Source organism: Sinocyclocheilus rhinocerous, unplaced genomic scaffold (assembly GCF_001515625.1).
Source record: "Sinocyclocheilus rhinocerous isolate Xijiao unplaced genomic scaffold, SAMN03320098_v1.1 scaffold4039, whole genome shotgun sequence".
NCBI lineage: Eukaryota > Metazoa > Chordata > Actinopteri > Cypriniformes > Cyprinidae > Sinocyclocheilus > Sinocyclocheilus rhinocerous.
The window spans coordinates 294,474-304,407 of NW_015648502.1; the positions used below are offsets into that span (position 1 = coordinate 294,474).

General features: G+C 35.4%; 1 protein-coding gene across 1 annotated transcript in view; it reads right to left on the reverse strand.

The window, feature by feature from the left end:
• Window positions 1–4,975, reverse strand: part of LOC107709735 (dedicator of cytokinesis protein 9-like) — a 51,564-nt gene extending 46,589 nt beyond the window's left edge. Inside the window, exons 1-2 of the mRNA XM_016514329.1 lie at window positions 4,946–4,975; window positions 965–1,047 (exon numbers count right to left, since the gene is read on the reverse strand). Of these exons, the coding sequence (XP_016369815.1) occupies window positions 965–1,047; window positions 4,946–4,975 (113 nt within the window). The remainder of the gene's footprint in view (window positions 1–964; window positions 1,048–4,945) is intronic.
• Between the last annotated feature and the right edge of the window lie 4,959 nt (window positions 4,976–9,934).

The following is a 9,934-nucleotide window of genomic DNA, read 5'->3' on the forward strand; positions in this document are numbered from 1 at the left end:
ACGATTAATCATGATTAATCGCATCCAAAATAAAAGTTTTTGTTTACATAATATATGTATGTGTACTGTGTATATTTATTATGTATATATAAATACACACACAAGCATGTATATACTTCAGAAAAATAGGTTATGTGTATATATTAAATATATTCATTTATAATATAAATTATATGAATATAAATATAGACGTAAATACATGTAAATATTTTTTAAATATATATTGTATGTGTGTATTTATATATACATAATAAATATACACAGAACACACACATATATTATGCAAACAAAAACCTTTATTTTGTATGCGATTAATCGTTTGACAGCACTATATATATAAATAATTGCATTAAATGATTCTCAGAGCTATCGAAATAAAATGTCCGGCTTCAAAAACTTAAAGACCAAACAGAAAAATTACTACTAATAATTTAAAAAGGTCGAATATCTGCCTATTTATCTACTTTGCAATATGCCAGTCAACCACTACTTCAATGATATCACACTAAATAAAATAATTGGATTTAAATATTTACTACATATTCAATGACTTGTTAAAATGACATATATATGTGTATTTGTAAATGATGAAAATATGAGAAAGTATTACTAATAATAGAAATGGAACGGCCATAAAAATTACCTTCCATTTACTTTCCTTATTTAACATTTCTGTTTAATATTTTTTTTTTAACTGTCCAAATAAATAGCACTACCCAAATAAAAGTCCTGGTGCTATCAAATTAAAAGTACTGCTTCGATACTTGTAGGACAAACAGAAAATCTTTTAAAAATATCCGATGCCAAAAATGTAAAAATGCCAAATATTTGCCAACATATCAGTCAACCACTTGTGATGTGCAAAGAACAACTGGACTTAAAATAACTTAAAATAACTATCTTCGCCTCTTTCCATTGCTTTTCTCTTTTTTTAGATCACTTTTAGCAGTCTTGTGGCCCTTACTTTGGAAGTTGGCGGAAGTCTCCAGAATAATCTTCATACTTGTAGTTCACCACATGCCAGTCTGAGTTGTAGGTCTTGATGCACTGTAAAAGAAAAAAGAAAAAAAACATGTCTGTCTTCTCTCTACTGTCATACGGAAAGCACATAAACAAATATGCCAGCAAGCACACACACACAAGGACCCAAAATCCCAAAAAGGCTAATACACTACCAGTAATCTAATAAGAATCATGTTTTCCAAAGCAATCTGTGGCAACAGCTTTTTAGAAAATAATTTCCTGACTGTATCCCTGTGTATCACTGTTAAAGCTGTCACCACACTGCACCACAAACAGACACTAATATATCATATGGGCATTACATTAAAGCAGATTCAATTCTATTTGCTTTGTTGGCAAGGCAAGTATTCAGTCCTCAGCAGTTCTTAAAGGGATAAGATTAAACTAAAAGCCTCTAAAACCCAAAACGGCTTTCTTATTTTAAATCCAATTAATGGAAAGAAAAAGGAAGGCAGTGAGAGAGTAGATCAGTTGACAAAGTAGATTTAAGACCATTCTGAACTAAGCATTCAAGTGTTTATTCTAAACTATCTGTCTCTGTACTCCATCTGTTAGTTTTATTATTCCTTTGGGGTAAAATAGAAATACAATAAAATAAAAAATATAAAGTAAAAACTGTAAATAAAAACTAGATTTTTACATTATCTGGACAAAACATGAGTTGTACTTATGAAGCAGTTTGTGTGTGTGTGTGTGTGTGTGTGTTGTGGTGTTCTGAGTGGTTATTACAATCTAAAAAATCCCACTTCCATTTTGTCAGACAAACTCTGTTTTGAAAAGTTGACACTGAATAAATAAACAGTATTTAATCAAGTAATTTTTTAAGCCATTTAGTATGAGCAACTTAAAATATTAAAAAGCAAGAACGTCAAGTTTGGAGAGGAGGGTCAAACTAAGGCTGCGTTTACACTTGGCATTAACATGCGATCACCGCAATCCGATCAAGCAGATCGAATCATCAGTCAATCAGAACACGGTGCAATCTATCGCGATCCAATCACAATGCGTCCTCGACTACTTCTGGACCAGGACGCACTAATTGGATAACATTCCGATCAGAAGTGCGTTTACACTGGTCTTTTCAATGTGTATGTGGACAACATCCGGATACAGGTCGCATGTTAATGCCAAGTGTAAACGCAGCCTAACAGGCTGCTGAGCAGATCACTCATCACCCATAATTCCTTGCACTTGAATAATTAGTGTTTTTGGTTAAAAGAATAGGGATTTATGAGCACATGCAAATATTTATTATTCAGAATTAGTTTTGAATACATTTTGTTAAAAGAAGTTATGTTTATGTTAAGTCACCATTGGTGTGATTAGTGTTCAATTGGTGACATTTCTTCAATTTCATGGCATCAATTTCTACAAACTCGTTCAGGGACATAGAGATAAATCTAAATAACCTAAATAATAAATCTACATAATTTTTAAGCAGACTCACACAACTTTAATTAAATTTATACAACTGCTTTTTCCTTAATTTGAGTAAACTCAAAAAAGTCCTGAAGCTGGTTGCCTAAAAGTTTTGCGTTTTCTCAACTTCTGATTGTATTTCACTGTAGGATATTTTTGCCCATTTTATCACTTAAAATTAAATCTGAGGTGTCATTTACGTCCACAGTACAAAGTGTAAAAGGAGGGTCTGTTTAATACTCAGACTAACCCTAAATATGAACAACAGTAATAGTGACGCTTGACTAAACATTTGTTATTTTGAAGTTATTGTTTTTTTCCTGATACTAAAACAAAAAGCATTTGGACAACTAAACCACCAAAACTGATGACTTATGACATTATAAGAAAAATAAATGAAAATAAATGAAAGTTCTTGGGCAGCTCATCTTGTTTGCCTTCCCTTGTGGATCAGATTTAATTACAACTCTTTTGAAACAAAATGACATTGGCTCTGGAGTAAAAGAATGATAAATGTTTACTCAATGACTCAATCGCACATTTTATGTCAGACAAAGTTGTTTCCAAGAAGTTGTTTGCAAGTTTAACAGAACAATCCTTCAGAATGCATATTGTTCTGGGGTGTACAGTGGACGTGTGCACATGACTAACAGCCCATGCAGATGTTTTGATTTGTGAAAAGCTGGAAAACTGCCTGGTTCTGGCCCAGCTGTCCTTGATGATGTCATTGAGCTCTTTAGCGGGAGGAAGTATCGTTTTACGCTCTCTGTTGACGACGCCCAATGCCCGTGATATCCACACAACCCTAGCCTGACCCAGACCTCACACACACATACGGTTTATTCTTCTAATGCAAATGCATATGCACATATAATAGAATTATTGAAGAAGTAGCATAAATGTGGAATTTCTAGGAATCTGTTTTGACCTGTTGACAATTTCTGTTTGTTCAATACATTGCTCTGGTTTTACTTGTATCTAAGGTCTTATTCCTTCCAATATGATCAATGATAGTCTGTGATAAAACATGTATTTTTTGCTGAGTATAATAAGTTGCTTTATAAAAATAAGTAAAGTGGATACATGTGGAAATGTTTCAGATACTATTTACATACAGAGACGAGCACATGAACATGCATAAAAAGATTGTTCAGTGTAAATCTTGACATTTCTTGTAGCAATAAAATGAATCATATTTGATTTTTAAATTGGTCCAAAGTATCTTTTTTTTTCCCAGTGTAGTGAGGACATGGACTGATTTAATATAACTAGCATATACAGGGTCTTGTCTCTAGCTCTATCATTATACAGAGTCTCAGATGTGCCTTTCTAGGACACGTCATCTCAGTCTGCATTCATACTCCAGCACACATGTGAATGTCTCTGTGCTATAGAGCCTGAGGCCTGATGTGAAACCAACATTGACCATGAAGCTAAATTGTCCATTGCTGTACAGCCCTGGGTTTTACATGAAGCGCTATGCTCATTTTAACCAGCTTGTGTGCTTGTAAAATCTTAAATAAGCAAATTATGCATTGAAAATAATCTTGGTGAACTCATCCCTAACCAGTCTGAGGTGTTATGCTCTGGAGTCAGTTTACTAGCCTTGTCTGGGCTGGGCATGACTTTATACACTGCTGAAGCATTGTATGAGAGCCTAAGTGTGTGTGTGTGTGTTCTATTTGTAAATCTACTTTATTATACAGGTGTATTTTTATATCTAAAATGAGTTACAATGATTTATATTTATTGTGTAATGTATAAAATACAATACTTAACATTTAGTTAACATTTGTAATGGTCACCAAAAAGAAAATGCTTAAAGCTGCAGTCCGTAACTTTTTTTGGTTAAAAATTTAAGACTAACAAGATTTTTGATTTGAGAGTGAGACTGAGAATTATATTTAACATTTACATTTTTACAATTAGATTTAGAATTTCTCGTTAGATTTAGGTTTAATTTCCTAACCTAATCCTAAAATGTAATTGTTTGGTTTCAGGCTAACTGGGCTGTTGCTCGCAGAACACAGTTTTGTTTCTGTTCCTCGTAAACCAAGGCCCATAACAATGATCTCTCGCATACACACCCCTTTCTAAAGGAAAACAAGTAGATGGTTCCATTCAGAGAAGCAGCTTGAGAAATCCCCTGAGACAATGTTACTGTAATGTTATTTGAGGGTTGTATAATGGTTGTGATGGACAAGCAGGCCCTCGTGAACACTGAAAGAACAGTGATATATGCCTAGCGAGCCGAAGGAGGAAGTAAACTCAAGACACACCACTGAGAGACTGTGAAAACTAACATCTGCACAGGTTACTCAGTGCTCGGAATCATGCTGAAAAATAACATTTCAGAGGAAATCGCAGCATGAATTCAGATAAGAAGAGAACAAAAAATACTGACAGAACTAAAGTGTACATGTGCCTCTAGCAGACAAAAATAGACAGCAGAAGAATGAAGGAATGGATACTAAGGGGGGAGCAGATAAACAGACGTTCTTACCTGAAAGTCATCAATAGGAAACTGCAGCATGTCTCTGAGGACATCACTTAGTATTTGCGTTTTCCTCTGGACAAGTACGCTCTCATAGTCCAACGGCTCAATCACTTTTGGTTTTTGATGGACAAGCAGGCCCTCGTGAACACTGAAAGAACAGTGATGTATGCCTAGCGAGCCGAAGGAGGAAGCAAACTCAAGACACACCACTGAGAGACTGTGAAAACTAACATCTACACAGGTTACTCAGTGCTCAGAATCATGCTGAAAAATAACATTTCAGAGGAAATCGCAGCATGAATTCAGATAAGAAGAGAACAAAAAATACTGACAGAACTAAAGTGTACATGTGCCTCTAGCAGACAAAAATAGACAGCAGAAGAATGAAGGAATGGATACTAAGGGGGGAGCAGATAAACAGACGTTCTTACCTGAAAGTCATCAATAGGAAACTGCAGCATGTCTCTGAGGACATCACTTAGTATTTGCGTTTTCCTCTGGACAAGTACGCTCTCATAGTCCAACGGCTCAATCACTTTTGGTTTTACCTGGAGAAAAACACACACACAAGATTAACAGGAGTAAACCAGATGAACAAATCAAATGTTTAAGACAACAAAATAAAATCAGGAACCAAATGAACCATGAATGACCATCAGTTAAAAAGGTTTATGGAAGAGCTGTAACATTTGCTTTTGTTAAGTGACTGCAGATCGTCAGACCAATCTGTTGTGTTACCAAAAGTATGTCTACTCTTCTGAATTCAGTCGGGACATTAAGGGAGTATTATACAATTTTTTTCTGAGGTACACTTTTAATTTACTGTGTAAATCATTTGTAAAATGTAAGAATGTTTTTACACTATTTACACTAATGTTTATATATGAATGTATATGAAAATGTATATGAATTTTATGAATAATGTATATGAATTTATACTGAGACTGTTAGAAAATATTCTATGTGTATATAGTATGAAATTTGAATGTACTACATCTGCCACATTGTCACATTTATGTGACCCACTAAGGGTCAATTGCATTGACAAATCCATTGACAAAACCTCCTGTACCCTCATGGGAAAGCAGAGTTGATAAGATGTATACTTCACAATCTCGCCGGAAGTAGAAAGTCATCTGGGTACTTTTCTCCCACTGTTTTATGAATACTATGGGTTCAAACATACTACTCATCTCACAAGTTTTTCGTCTACTATATACTGTATAAGTATGCATATTCAGAGGCAGGGTTTGTCTTCTCATTTCAGAAGTAAGTTGTGTAGGAAACTTTTTCCTCGTCGAAGCAGAGACCAGGAGACGTTGGGATATCTTTCATACAGAAGTCACTCTTTATTGAGGACTCGCTGTGCGTCGCTGCAGTCATCCAAGTCTGACTATAGCTCAGCACAGTAGAGTTTATATACATTTTAAGGGGGCGGGATTCATTCAGTAGAGGTGGCGACAATCTAAACAAAGCATGCAAATGCAATACAGGAATCAGCCCGTTACCGGAATTTCTCCAGCCCTGATCTCATCAGCATAACAGTGTCATTCAAATGCATAGGTGCTAATCCAATCAGCATAACTACTCAAAGACTGGGGAGTATGCATATTCAGAGGCAGGGTTTGTCTTCTCATGTCAGAAGTAAGTTGAGAACAATTCATTTTAGAATTAGAAGTCATAAAGTTGAGAACAAGCCATTTCTTTTTTTTTTATCTTAGTCTCTGGGGACTGGGAAAACGTTGGAGATCTGAATGTTATAGTATCAATTCAACAAACAATGAACTTTGGTATCTCAAAGGATCAAGGAAATAATATCATCCCTTTAAGGCTTTCTATTTGTCAGGTAAACGTCTCTGTATTATCTTTAGCATATAATCCTTTAATACAATACTGAAATAATGTGGTACAAAATTTCAAAATACAACATATTCAATGATGTGACAACATCAACAGTAACCAAAGTTAAACACAAATGTCTTTGTGCCCAGATACTCTGTTCTGTTTGTTAGTGAGTGAGAGAGAGAGAAGTGAAGGCATAAGAGAGTTGTGAATGAGTATTGTGTTGAACTGTACCAGGCAGTTCACACACTGCTTCCCATAACCCACGCTATGATTGGCTATGGTCAGCACCAACAAGCCTACATCATCCAATAAAGACAGGCGAATAGGTCTCTGTTACAATGTCCATTGTGACATCATTGCTTTATGGGGACACACAGCACTGAGTGGCAGGCCTCAGGCACTAACTGGCTAACATATAATTGAAAAGATGCTAACCTCTGGGGAGAAATATTTCCTGTCCAACACGCACACACAAACACACACTTTCATAAAGCTGTTTGCCACAACCATCTCTGAAATGTGTTCAGACAATCAAGTAAGTACATATTAAACACAATATGCCTTTGATGTACAATATGTCTGTGTAAATACATTTAATATTGGGATGTCAATCTCTTCCTTAATATATTAGTGTGCAAACAATGAGCTGAAAAAATGATGAAATGTGCCAGTACACATTTAAATGACAGTCAGAATCAGAAAAAAAACTGTAAAAATTGCAATGCAATCATAAGCTGTTCTTGTGATATCTCAGTTGTTTCTCCTAATGAGCAATCTTTTTTTTTTTTTTTAAACATATCTTTATTAACTTTTCCAAAACGTTTACAAGTAAACAAGGAACACTTATGATCAAACCTTCTTCCCCATCCCCACAACCACAAAGCCTTGGCAGGCAAAATAAATAAAATAAAATAAATAAATAAATACAATCCTGATTGTTGTTATATTTATATTACATATCTTCACACATCTAGTGCCTCATCAATATCTCCTTCTTTAACAAAGTTCAAATGTCTTCCAGATATCATTGAATTCCGAGGATTTTTTTCCTTATTACGTATGTAAGTTTCTCAAGAGCCAAGCTAGAAATTAAATTTTTTAACCATAGTCCAAGGGAAGGGCAATTAGCATTCTTCCTAATGAGCAATCTAATGATATCTCCTTTATCTCAGATTTTCTCCTGAGAAAAAGACTCAAGTTTCAATAAAGACAACGTCACAAACTGTACTCTGATTTATCTAGATATACTATTTCACCTAAAAATGAAAATTAGCTTCAAATTTACTAACCCGAGTCAGGCCATTCAAGATGTGAATGAGTTTGTTTCTTCAGCATATAACAGATTTGGAGAAATTTAGCATTACATCGCTTGCTTACAAATGGATCCTCTGCAGTGAATGGGTGTCATCAGAATGAGAGTTCAAACAGCTAATAAAGATATCACATTATTTGTTTTAAAAACTGCTTTGAGCTGTTTTTGCGTGTAAACGGTGCTTGATCTGTGCATATTTCTCTCTGTCCTGATTCTCTCATATTTTAGCCTCAAGCAACAGTTTGATGGTAAAAACATCCTACAATCAAGCAGCTTTTCATTTTACAATAAATGAACTGGACTGGAGTCGTGTAAATTACCTCTGGATTATTGTGATGTTTTTATCAGTTGTTTGAACTCTCATTCTGACGGCACCCATTCACTGCAGAGGATCCATTGGTGGGCATGTAATGCAAAATTTTTACAAATTTGTCCAATGAAGTAACAAACTCATCTACATCGAGGATGCCCTGAGGTTAACTTTTCATCAAATTTTAATTTTGGGGTGAACTACTCCTTTAATGTGTGTAGTTAGAAGTCAGAGTTTTCAGTTTGAATGGACATTTCTCATTGAATTCATCCAAGACAAATTGAAAATCTGACCTATTCCACTTCAAATTTAATACCACTTGTACTATTACTGCATGTTAGCAACACTCAGGTGAATCTAATTTTATTTTAATATTTATTTATTTTATTTTATTTTAAGAGACAATATTAAAAGTAGTGTAAACAGAGATCTCCATTAAGTCTTTATAAAAATCCTGTTGGGTTTAAACCAATGTGTTTGTGTGTGGAGAATTTCTTGGCAATAATCCACTTATTGCGTGCGTTGACGGGGACTCCCTGCTGAGGAATGCGCTCTAGTACTACACTGTTACGTTTACAGTGTTACGTTCACATTTCTTGCGTAAATTCACATGTAGCACATTATAGAAGCTTATTAAACATCACATATCAATTCATCAGGTCTGTTCTACAACTCAGTACACTCATCATCTCTATTCAGGTGAACATTCCTCAGACACTTGAATTTAACAATAACACCTGTTCTAAACATACATGCATAATAAAAAATTTAATAAACTATGCGCTCTGTGAATTGTCATATCTCCTTCATTCAGAAGTGTTTTAGTCTTACACTTTGCATGGATTTTAAAAAATAATCAATATTCTGGCAACACAAGCAGCCAACATGCCAGCCTGAATGCCAGCCGCTAGGCTGAACCGCAATTCCCACAGGTCACTCAACATAGCCAACACAAACACCTACTAATGAATACAATATGAGACTAATTAGGAACTTGCCAAGGCTAGGCACAGTCATTTAAACACTTGCACACACACACACACACACACACACGTATGTACAGCATTTGGAAGCCGCTGATGCTTCTTTTTGAAGAACATCCTGACACACTTCCGGCACACTCATTTTTTGTGCAGGACTGCAGAAATGTGTTGTGTCAAATGTCAAGCTGGAACTGCGAAGGAAGAGGAGGGCAAAGGGAATCTCATTAAACTGTCTCCCTCCCTTCGGGCCGAGGGAGGATCTTAAGGTATAGGAGCAGACGGCCCTCGCTGTTTAACTGGGCTGTAAATCCTTGTACTCTTGCTCTGATTTGCCACAGACACATGGACACACACCATACACACACAGAAAAACACACACAATTTCATTCTACAATTCAATAAATCAGGAACGTTTTTGAAGCAAAACTTTGCGAGCTGATCTGAGCTTCACTATATGCCAATAAAGAGGGCGTATGCCAACACAGGTGCAACAACTCTAAACACACACACACACAGTACATCAACACTCTCACACACACTGTACA